Source organism: Mus musculus, chromosome 17 (genome assembly GCF_000001635.26).
Source record: "Mus musculus strain C57BL/6J chromosome 17, GRCm38.p6 C57BL/6J".
Lineage (NCBI taxonomy): Eukaryota > Metazoa > Chordata > Mammalia > Rodentia > Muridae > Mus > Mus musculus.
In genome coordinates, this window is record NC_000083.6 from 18272687 (window position 1) to 18285259 (window position 12573).

General features: G+C 34.0%; 1 protein-coding gene across 2 annotated transcripts in view; it reads right to left on the reverse strand.

The window, feature by feature from the left end:
* Vmn2r94 (vomeronasal 2, receptor 94) overlaps window positions 1–12573 on the reverse strand; it is a 41690-nt gene extending 29117 nt beyond the window's left edge. The window contains exons 1-2 of one of the 2 annotated variants that reach the window (XM_030249987.1): window positions 12545–12573; window positions 4725–4877 (exon numbers count right to left, since the gene is read on the reverse strand). In XM_030249987.1, coding sequence (XP_030105847.1) covers window positions 4725–4822 — 98 coding nt within the window. In that variant the 5' untranslated portion in view covers window positions 4823–4877; window positions 12545–12573. Of the gene's footprint in view, window positions 1–4724; window positions 4881–12544 lie in introns of those variants that run through there. The other variant, NM_001104543.2, reaches the window with a different exon arrangement.

Sequence of the window (12573 nt, forward strand, 5' to 3'; positions counted from 1 at the left end):
GGGGGAAGATAGGAGATTTTCGGAGAGGAAACTAGGAAAGGGGATAACATTGAAAGTGTAAATGATGAAAATATCTACTTTAAAAAAAAGAGTTAAAAAGTCATTTATTTTTCTATATAGCACCCCTATAAGACAGTGCATTTTCCTGGATCTATAAAGATCTGCTCAAAGCTATGGGCCAATACCTTATGATTACATATATATATATATATATATATATATATATATATATATATATATATATATATATACATATATATATGTATGAAAAGCTTATTTACAGCAGGAATCTCTCCTAAAATGATTTATTCCTGAGCCTTGCCTTTTGGAGCTTAGTTATAGATATAATCTTAAGTAAAGTCATTTCCGGAAGATGACGTGCTAGTTACTAGCTTGTCCTCTGATGGCTCATGAGAAAACAAAAGTTTGGGATGAAATATATGGGCAGAAAGTGTGGATTCTGGATTAGTTGTAGGCATTTTAGAATATGATCAGTTCACTAAATTGCTAATAAGTGTAAATATATTATCATTATTAAGATTTTAAAGGAAAAATTTTATGATGTGTAGGAGGACTTGCTCAGCAATTAAGGGTCTGAATTTTCTAGAGAATCCAAGTTTGATTCCTGGAAATAATATTAGGTACCTTACAAACATCCAAATCTTGAGGATCCAGTACAAGTAGAGGACTCAATGTGTACAAACATGAGAGGCTCATATATAAACACATAAACACAGACACAAACACAGATGAAAAGAAAGAAATGATTGCCATAATAGTATCAACATGATTGCAAGCAATAGAAGTGTTGAAACATAAAAAGCAAGCTCAATAACCTGGTAGCCTCTGTATAGGAAAATTGCTTGATGTACATACTTGAGTGTATCTATAAAAATAAATATAATGTTCTTTTGGGAATATATACATGTGTTCTAATATTAATATCATTTTGCGTGAATGGTTAATAAAGATATTTGATATCACAAATAGAAATGACAAAAATTTCAAATATTAATTTTAAATGAAAGCAGAAAGATTAAAATAGAAATGAAGTAATATAGTCCAAAGAAAAAGAATTGATAAATACTAATTTTAATTTGAGAAGTAAGGTCAATGACATTTTTTCATGTATAAATATTATATATTCAAACAGATACATATAAAATTTAAAGATACATATTTTTAGAATTCCACACATGTGAGTAATTAAATAATAATCACTACTAAAAGAAAAATGGAACTCAGAATCTACAGTCACAAAACAATGATCAGAGGCAACTTCAATAAAACAGATTTGATCATTCTCTTTTGCACACCTATATTTTAAAGAACATTAATTATAATAAATATATTTTGAAAATGAAAACTATTTTTATCACTTTTTTCTTGAGACTATACAATGATTGTATCATTTCCCCCTTACATTCTCTCTAAACAAATTCTTATGCACTTTCTTATTTTAATTTCAAGGACTCAACTTTGATTAATTGCCCAGGAAGACTTACACTTGCACAACACACACACACACACACACACACACACACACACACACACACACAATTGCAGGAAACTAAGGAATGCTATGAAATAGTTTAACCAGGTATAATATTCTTCCATAGGAAAGGATACAATTTTCCTTAGGAAAATTTTACATAAAAGCAGTTGATACCTGTCTTATTAGTTACAGAATGTGAATGTTTTAGTTGGATGCACACATCCACCTCTAGAAGATGAATTGTAAAATAGTCCTTAAAGGGTTGACAAAAATGGCCATCAGTTGTTAACACAGTGAGAACTTGTGAAACAAATGTATGCCACATAGCCTACAGTATATGCAATGGGCAGCTATTGTTAGTATTTTACATTTGATTAAATACCTCTGCAGATTATGTCTTCCTTTGAATAAACACAGAGAAAAACAGAGATTATTGAAAAGACATTGAGCCAATGAAAAGTGCCAATGGGATGAATGAAGGTCAATGGTTACAACAGGGGAAGCACCAATGGAAAAACTTTTGTAGTTAATTTAAATAAGAAGTGGATGCTCACAGCCATCCATTGGACTGAACACAGGGTCCCCAATGAAGGAGCTAAAGAAAGTACCCAAAGAGCTGAAGGGACTTTCAGCCCCATAGGAGGAACAACAATATGAACTAACCAGTACCCCCAGAGCTCTCAGCGTCTAAACCACCAACCAAAGAATAGACATGGTGAGACTCATCGCTCCAGGTGCATATGAAGCAGAGGATGGCCTAGTTAGTCATCAAGGGGATGAGAGGCCCTTGGTCCTGTGAAGGCTCTATGCCTCAGTGTAGGGTAATGTCAGGTCCAGGAAATGGGAGTGAGCAGGTTGGTGAGCAGTGAGAGTGGGGGACAGGGGATTTTCGGTGGGGAAACCAGGAAAAAGGATGTGAAATATAAATAAAGAAAACATCTAATAATAAAGAAAATAAGGCCATCAAGGAATTGTGTTTGTATTCAAAATCCAGTCAGTTTTGTACTGAAAAACTGCATTGCTGAAATTCAAAGAAAGATTGAGATCAGTTATAAAGCCATCCCATAATCACAGTATAGTTAGGAATGGAGACATATTCACTACTAATATATATGAGGGAAAACATGGTAGAAAGAATCCAGAATAGCATTATCCACATGAGAAATATTCTAGAAAATTGGCTTGTCTTTTAATATGTAGAACTTATCATAATGTTGCATAACTCCAGTAAGATAATAAAGATTATTCAAAACAACATTGCCTAGAATTGAATTTTTGTGATACATCAATTTTATCAAGCCATAAACAGTAAAAAGGAATATATGTATTTGATGAAATTAATTTTGATACACATGTTCAAACACAAATTTTACTTGATGTGAAGGAAAATAATTCACTCTCATAAATTCCTGGAGAAAATTCTCAGTTGGAATTGAAAAGATTCATGATATGTCAAGCAAAGGATTGAACATATTGGCTGGTAATATGACTTAGGCATTGCAGGATCCTACTGCTGGACCTGGATCCCTGATCTTGATCTTAACACACACATTGTAGGATGAGAACATTTTTTTTGAACAGTTACCTTCACCTGCAAATGTATTCTATGTCAAAAGTATTTATACACATGCAAATATTGAATATGATAATAACTTTGAAAAGACTGTGCCATGAATATGACTATAAAACAAGCCACTTTTCTGTTAAACATTTTTCCATACTCAAGGAACGCTATACAACAAATGCTCTTAATACATGATAATAAAAGACACAGCATTTTGCCATTAATTTAGGTTATGTTTTCATGATATTATTCAAGTTCAATGTTTTGAAATCAATCCCTGCATTTATAATGACTAAACCAGACATTAATTGCTCGCATATGTGGAAGTAGAATCTTTGCAGTGAGTAGTTTTGAGCAAACAAAATAAGGAGAAACACACATGCATACACATTAGTACCTGAACAGAAAAAGGCACCATAAAAGTGATTTTATAAGAAGCATGAATTAAAATGAAGTAGAACAGGCCCCACCTAACAACCAAAGTTGTCCCATCTACTGTGCCTATGAGAAAATATTATGATTTAGTTTGTGTCAACACATGATTCCCTAAAAAAACAAATGGAAGAGCATGAAAACATTTATCAACATAACAAATTTTATATACCCAGGCATGATATGTTTTAAAAGTTCTAAATAAATTTGTGAAAGAAATAAACCATTAAGTTTTAATTTATATCTAAACCGTTTTCACCCTCACTGTCTTTGATTTAATGCTGTACTACCTCAAAAGATTTTGCCAAGCACAAACTACTGTTTCACTTAGAATAATTCACCTTAACACCTTCTTTGTTTTTTTTAATTATTATTTTGACAAAATCATTTTTAGAGATTCTAAAATCTTTCATGAATTTCTTCTGCTCCTTTTCCACTTGTTTTTTTCTAACACATTTCTTCATGTAATCACAGGGAATTATTAGTGTTATAGTTCTATTTCTATAACATTCTACCTGTATGCATACCGATATAAGAAGGTATTCTGGAAAAGGAAGGTCTGGTTTGGATAAAACATCTTATTTACTTTATTAAGAAACATATGTGAATATTTCTGTCCAAATCAGCAATTTCTGTATGACATTATCCATTAACCTGGATTATTTAACTCAAATTACTAAATAGCACCAAGGTAAAACTGTCATAGTCACTATGTCTTGGTAGACACATATATAAAAATATGAATAAATACTGAAAACCAATGGAGTAAACAGGTAAATACAGAAAAGCTGTTGAGAATAAAAATTAAAATATCAAACAAACATTTATAATAAAACAAGAGATAGATGGAACATCTAAGGAGCACAGAAAAGTGACATCATCTAATATCACAGGCACAAACAAGACTTCCAAAATGTTAAAAACAACAAGGTCAGGCTTAGACTAAATCATTCTTCCTTGAAATCTTATCACTGAAAACTATTCAGACATTGTGGCATAACAAGAATGTCAGATAAACGTTTATGGTTAACAATCCAACCAGGAAATTAAAGTGAAAGTAGTCAAAGTTTCCACTTGAGTGAGGAAAATAATCTAAAAGGGAAATAAAATGATGAAAATATTTTAGAAGCTTTAATAGCAAATTTGTCAAAGTAAATAAAAACAATAAATAAACGTTAATGACTACACCCTCTAAATCATAAGAATTTTGAACTCAAAAGAAAATGTACTTACTGTACATAATTGTCCAAGTATTGATATGGTTTAGCTGAATGTGGCCTTTTCTTTTCCGTGTAAAAAGTATGAAGAGGGAAAAATGCACCAATCATCATATCTCCTTCATGGTGAAATTGTTCAGGAATTTTGTAGTAACATTTACTAATATTTCTCCTGACAGGAATTAAGTCAGAACAAACTTTGTGATTCTGCAAAAGCAATCCCCAAAAAATCCAGGAGAACATCCTAGTAATACATGGGTCAGCTTGATGTAGATCACAAAATGTCCAGTACATATATGCTGGGATCACGTTTTTGTGACCATGTATGTTTTGAATTTGTTCATAACTCAGTTTGTCACACAAGTCACTCTAAGGAATTATAAATGTCATTGGGAATTTTGAAACTATTCTATCTTTTAGACTGCTGCTGATGCCCGCTATTCATATGAAAAACAAGTTGAGAAAGATAATTGTTCATATTCTTCACTAGCCAAAGGCACTATGACTTCATCAAAGTCTACAAACAGCAAGAACTCTGGGTTGATCTTCTCTTGGGATGAATTGCCTAAGCATATGACACAAGAAACTTTTAATATGAAAAAACAATTTAGGCTGATTCCCACTGTTTACATTGAAGCTGATCAACTAAGTGAAAAGGAAAAGGCTAAAAAGAAAGCATTTCAGGTATAACCACTCAAAATTAATATATTGTAGAGCTTTTAGTGGAAGCTGACAAGTGTGATTTATGGGAAAAATCTTCCAAACCAGTTTTTACAATATGGATTGATGTAGGTGATCTCAACATCTTCTATTTTTAGTCCAATAATGGACTTTATTTTTAATATCTGTAAACTTTATACAATATGAAAGCTTATGAGTAATATCACAGTAAGAATTACTATTACAATGTTCAGTTCATTTGTATTTAACAATTTTCAACAAATTACTTCTATCATATTTAGTCCAAAGTTATGTAAATGGTTTTTGTCAAATGAGCACAATGAAAAGTGTGTTTAAAGTTTATACTTAGAAGGCAACCTAAGGAAATGTTAGTTTTTCGGTTTGTGACTAAGGTAATATCAGAACTTTGCTGATTAATGTTCACCACTGGACTTAGGAATGCCCACCATTAGTCAACTTTTGGAACCCATAAAATACCTGAGATGGAATATTTTTACCCGAGTAAGCAAGATGTGCAGACCAAGTAGCCTGTGTTTTAAATAAAAAGTTACTGGCTCCTGTGACAGTTATCCAAATATTTATCTGCATCAGTGTATACATTCATTTTGGCAGCCATGCCCAGAAGTTCTAAGAGACCTGACTCTGAAAGAGAAATTTCGGGGAATCTTCCACCTTGTCTAGGAAATGTGGTGTCATTGCCTATCCAGAATCCTGCTTGTCAAGAGTATGTACTCTGTTCTGTCATCAGTCAGGGTAAAGGGCACTTTATAGCCTAGTAACCAGTTTTCACACATTTGTAGCATACTCCAGATGAATATTTATTTTTGCCCATCATCTTCTTTTGAGGAGATTCAGAGTGTTGCCTTACTTGGTGTGTTTCTCTATCACAAAAACCTTTTTTAAATTAAAATATCTTAAATGCCACATTCTCGAGCTCTCTGAAGTGTGTGAGAAAAAACTATACGTCCAAAGTCTTTCTTAAAAAAAACAAAACAAAACAAACAAACAAAAAAACATTGCTTGTTTCTTGTTAGTCATCCTAAGCTTAAGTTGCAAAACATATACAGCAGACAATGTTAGGCTTATTCTCGTTATTAAGAGCATCAGTTCTGAGCATGGCTACAGTGGTAGTTCTGAATGCACTAAAGGATTTGATCATCTGTAAGGTGACTGGCTTCCAATGCAAATTTCTTAGTAGCCTCATAAGGAGGCCACTAAGGATTCCTTACTCACTTACCACTAGAAAGGTAGTCTTTTCCCAAGTCAAAATACACAGTCACCTACATCTTTGCATCAAGGTGGCCAGGCTACATCTCAAGCTTATAGCAGAACTTGATAGCATCATTCATGTGGTAATGATTTTGAAGGCTTGAACCATGTAAGAAAAGTAAGTGGTCCATGGAGGCCCTTACCAAGGTTCTTGAAAGTTGCCTAGGCTAGGCAATGTCAGAAAGGGGATGCAACAGGCCATTATGTGAAGTTATGAGGTAAAGTCATTGCAATGGAGATCCCAGAATTTTTGATATGCCAGGAACATGGGATGTCCACTGAAGAAAGCTTCAGGCATGTAGTAGAGCTGGTCCAGGGAGAGACAATGTGTGTTGCATGAGACAGAATTGTAGATATAGGGATATGCAAGCCCATTGGAGTCTAGATGATTTCATCATGACATCCAGGTGATGAGCAGGATTTGATATTTTCTTTGTTGTTTTCTGTTTCTTTCTTTCTTTGTGTTTGTTTGTTTGTTTGTTTGTGTGTTTACACCGTACAAAGTATGATATTTTGCTAGAGTACTATATGCTGGGAATATTTTTTGACCCGTGTATTTTGAATATATTTAAATGCTCTATGAACAAGGTTCATAAAAGTGGGTACTAAGGAGTATTATTGTTACTATGTGAAAAAAAAAAACAATTACTCACTCTGTCCTTCCAACTCATTTGTAGGAACCTTCCTCATATTGTCATTGAGAGCTCTCCAAATCTAATAGTTGTCTAATTGTTGGGCATGTGTATGAGACAAAATATAAGTTTTACTAAGTCTTTGGTTTTCAACTTTGTTGTTATTGATAAATTTCTGTATCTCTGTTATGAGTGACTGTCTTCTATGCTAATCAACTGTCATCTTGTAGAGTTTAGTTACCTTAAATTGCAAAAGAAGTATCCCATGTAGTCTTGTATACTATTTTTATCTCCTCATAGAAAGATGGGAAGCTCCCAAGACCCTCACTTGGGTATTCAGTTGCTCCTTAACACATGTTTTATGCAACCCTGCCTTTATTGATTGAGGGAGGTGGTATAGTATATAGGGTGAGGAAGACTAGGGGAGAGGCTAAATGAAGATCAAGGCACCCTTAGATGGCTGAGTAAAGACTTTTCAGGGGCAGCCTGTTGAAGGGAGCCATGTACAACCCTGGATGTAATAGCTCATTAATGCTCTGTAAAGATATCCAATAAACTCACTTATCCATCAGAAAAAAAATAGGGGATGGGGGTTAGGCTCATAAGGGTAGAAATTTAATAAAGGATTTTAAGTTCAACCTCTTTTATTGTCAAATTAAACATTTAATCATGGATACAGTTTATGAGGAGACAAACCATTTAATTAACATGAAGATAGGTAAAATAGAGTAACCAAAATAGTCACTCAATGAGTTAAAAGGAAAAGGGTAATTCTAATTTGCCAAAACTGTCTTTCTGGAAATCATAGAGAATTCCTAGTAGTAAGCATTGACTTAGACATGGCAATAGGTACCAGTCCTGTATTTATGGAAGGGACACACGTTGCTATTCCCAGAGATAAGGAGAAATACCCCATTTTTAGCAAGGAGATACCTTCTTCAACCTTCTGATGAATTGTGCCTTTTGCCTAAATTACTGACCTTGGGAAAGGATTTTGGGGGGAGGGAACCAACAAACATTTGTTGTTACTTATCTAAATTATTTAACAGCTTGTTGATGTGCAAAGTAAAAACATAAGTAGTTAGAAATGTATCTTAAATTAAATATTGTTAATCTATTTAGATCTTTATAACGTTATATTTTCAATCATATTCCAAAATTCCTTATTACAATAAGATATCCCAGATTTTTGTCACTTTTGTATTCTAAAAGGAGATACAATACTCTACCCTTCTTTTCCTTTTCACCATATAATTACCCCTAGTTTTACATCCTAATACTACACAGAAGGCAAGGGAGAGAGTAGAGAGAGAAAGAGATCCTTGAATATTTTTCTTCCATTCTTGACCATCAACAAACTGCAACCAATCTCCTTATATGACCAAAAAGTGGCAACAGCAACTATCCACCCCACCTCTGACATGAATGAGAGATTTGTTCCCTACAGAAAGCTTCCTGTTGTCTGAGGCAACAACATTTGGAAACACAAAGAAAATAGGAATCTTGGCCAAGTCTTGGGAGAGTTGGTTCATTCATTCAACATATAAGCCTTTTGGGACCATCTGTGACCAGAAAAACTACAGGCCTACCTGATGCTGCCATTGAGGCTGAAATACCTAGTGTTAGCATCTTTGAAGAATAATATGCATTCTGAAAATCATTCTCCTTCTGAGTGATGTTGTGGAACTGATAGGCAGCTTATTTTGGTTGGATGGTGCTTGCTATGGTGACCCAATGGAGAAATATACAAGGGATAGAAAAGAAAGCCATGTTCCCAAAATCAGGTGCCTGTCCATGATTCTCTGAGTATCAGTCACGCAATGTCCCAAGCTTCTGGCATTCTGGCTAAAATCCACCCCAACAGTTACCTGACTATAGCCAGGTATGCTCCGCCCCACAGTTACCTGGCAACAGCAAGATAGCTCAGCCTACTATAAGAGGGGCAGCTTGGCCCCTCCTCATTCTATTTAGCCCTCACCTTTCTCACTCTTTAGCCCTCCTTCTTTCTTTCCCTTCCCCCTCTACGACGTGACCATGACCTGCCTCTCTCTTTCTTCCTTCTCTCTGCCTTTCTACAATAAAGTTCTAAAGCCATAGACTGTCTCTGATCATCAAGGCCTGCCATGCTTGAACGACAGGATGGACTTTCTCCTAATGAGCTGCATCTAACCTCCTGCCAGAAGGCCATCCTGTGGTCCAATTTTCTGAGGAACTGCCAAACTGATTTCCAGAGTGGTTGTACAAGCTTGCAATCCCACCAGCAATGAAGGAGTTTCACCACATCTTCAAGAGCAACTGCTGTCACCTGAGTTTTTGATCTTAGCCATTCTGACTGGTGTCAGGTGGAATCTCAGGGTTATTTTGATTTGCATTTCCCTGATGATTAAGGATTTTGAACATTTTTTAGGTGTTTTTCAGCCATTCAGTATTCCCCAGTTGAGAGGTTTTTTTTTTTTTTTTTTTTTTTTTTTTTTTGCTCTGTACCCATTTTTAGAGGGTTATTTGGTGTTCTGCTATCTAACTTCTTGAGTTCTTTGTATATATTGGATATTAGTCCCCTATCAGATTGAGGATTGGCAAAGATCTTTTTCCAATTTGTTGGTTGCCTTTTTGTCCTATTGACAGTGTCCTTTGCCTTACAGAAGCTTTGGAATTTTTTGAGGTCCCATTTGTGTATTCTTGATCTTACAGCACAAGCCATTGGTGTTCTGTTCAGGAATTTTTTCCCTGTGCCCATATCTTTAATGCTCTTTTCCACTTTCTCCTCTCTAAGTTTCAGTGTTTTTGGTTTTATGTGGAGTTCCTTGATCCACTTATAATTGAGCTTTGTACAAGTAGATAAAAATGGATCAATTTGCATTCTTCTACATGCTAACCACAAGTTGAGCCACCACCATTTGTTGAACATGCTATCTTTTTTCCCACTGGATGGTTTTAGCTCCTTTGTTAAACATCAAGTGACCTACATATTCAATGCATTTCCCATCAACTTTCCTAACTTAATTCTTCACAGAGTTAGAAAGGGCAGTTTTAAAATTCATCTGGAATAACAAAAAACCTAGGATAGCATAAAATATTCTCAACAATAAAAGAATCTGTGGTGGAATCACCATTCCTGACCTTAAGCTGAACTAAAGAACAATTGTGATTAAAAACTTCTTGGTCCCAGTACAGTGACAGACAGGTAGATCAATGGAATAGAATTGAATTATCAAGTTTTAATTGCCAAAGAGCTAATTGTCATTGAGCCAAAGAAAAACTCTCAGGCCAAAGCTGCTGTCATTATTTTTCAATTTCAGGTATAATATAATATTTATTATTTATATCTCAGTAAAATATATTTATTTGTATAATTTTGGTCTTCTATTATTGTTTGGGCATTAAATACCAGAGTGGTCCTATGCAAGGCAACTTCTCCAAGAAGATAGGTACTTATATCTTGAGGTTTTACTTAATCATTCTTCCAGACCATACTTTTTAAATCAATATAAGCTCTGTGTAAGGGAGAATTAATGCCATCCATTTTAATTTTGTTTCTATGCCAGAGAAGTATACTATATATCTTGTATTTCATATAGCTGACTGAGTACATTATAAAAATAGGTTTGTAATTTGATATTGGTCCACCTTCTCTAGCCCTATCTTGTTGAATTTTTCAAAGTTTAGTTTGTTCTGATTATTTTCGTCCTTTGTAAACCCAGAGGCACATTTTCAAGCATATCTTAAAACCAGACCATCATAGGGAAATCTATGACAACGTTATGTGTATCATAAACTCCACAAGGGAATCTTCAAGTAGATCCAGATAAGGATATCTTCCTAAAAATCAGGGTAGGTAGAATGCCTAGCAAATTTGTGAGGAAGCTTAAAAACAGTACACCTAGGATATGGCATAAATGTTTCTTAAGAAATTTCCCATTAATCTAATATACCCAAGTTTTATAAATAATAAATACTCCCTCAAGCCTGCAACATGGGGAGATCCAGATCAAAACTGAGAAAACAGTTGATAATGATCTTCACATATAGGTCAGCATTGTGGGGTTTTTGTCAAACAGCTCTGTTGACCTTATAACTTTCATTGTTCCCATTAGGTATGGGTGTCCCAAAGTTATTTTAGTAATGCGGAAGCTGTTTGTTTCCATCCAAAACTATTGGTGTTTATACCATATATTTAAATTGATTTTTAATTTAGATATGTCTTCTCTTCAGTTGAGTTGTTTATCTGAAAAATAAGAAAGTTACCAAGAAAATTTTGAAATTCTCTAACCAGGGAGATAATGATAAGAGCAAAGATAGACCATGTCTAGGAGAAAATTCATATGATATTGTTCTAACAATTTTATAATTCTTTTCATGTAAAAATGGGGAAATAGAAGAAGATTATTTTAAGTATAGTGTCAATTATTTTTGCAAAATAATAATGAATCATGGAGGAATGCGTAGTAATAAAATAAAAGGCTATAACTGACTGTTGATATTGATTATGGATAGTATAAAAAGTTACAGATAATTGAGGGCAAGTTAAATGAATAAAAAATCAAATGAACAATTTATATAAAAGAAGGATACAATAATTCACCATGAGTAAAGTGTGACACCAATAGTTGTCAAATGTGTTGAGGCACCAGAAAGATAATTACTAAATAAAATATCTGTATATGTTTAAATTTAAATGCATTTGAGGATAGTCAGCTAATATTCAAATAGCTAGACATGACACAAATTCATTCAAACTTTGAATTGGGCACTAATTTGATTTTTCTGATTGACTCATATTTTGCTTTGGGTAATAAAATAAATTTCTAAATGATTCTTCACATTAAGGTTATGCAAAACATTATGCCATGAACTACAATGTTATTACATCATACAGGAGTACATTAAATTATGATAGCACCCCACAAAATAAGAGAGGGAGATTACAACATCCCACTCTCATAAATGGGCAGATCATGGAAACAAAAACTAAAGAGAGACACAGTGAAACTAATAGAAGTTATGGCCCAAATGGATATAACAGATATTTATAGAAAATTTCATCATAAGGCAAAAGAATATACGTTCTTCTCAGCACCTCATGGTACTTTCTCCAAAATTGACCATATAATCAGTCACAAATCAGGCCTCAAGAGTTTGGAGTACTCAGGCAGCAGATCAAGAAGATTGACATAATCCCTTGCACCCTATAAGACCACCATGAACTAAGGATAGTCAACAAAAATTCAACAAAAACAACAGAAAACACATAAACACATGGAAGCTGAACAAAGCTCTACTTAC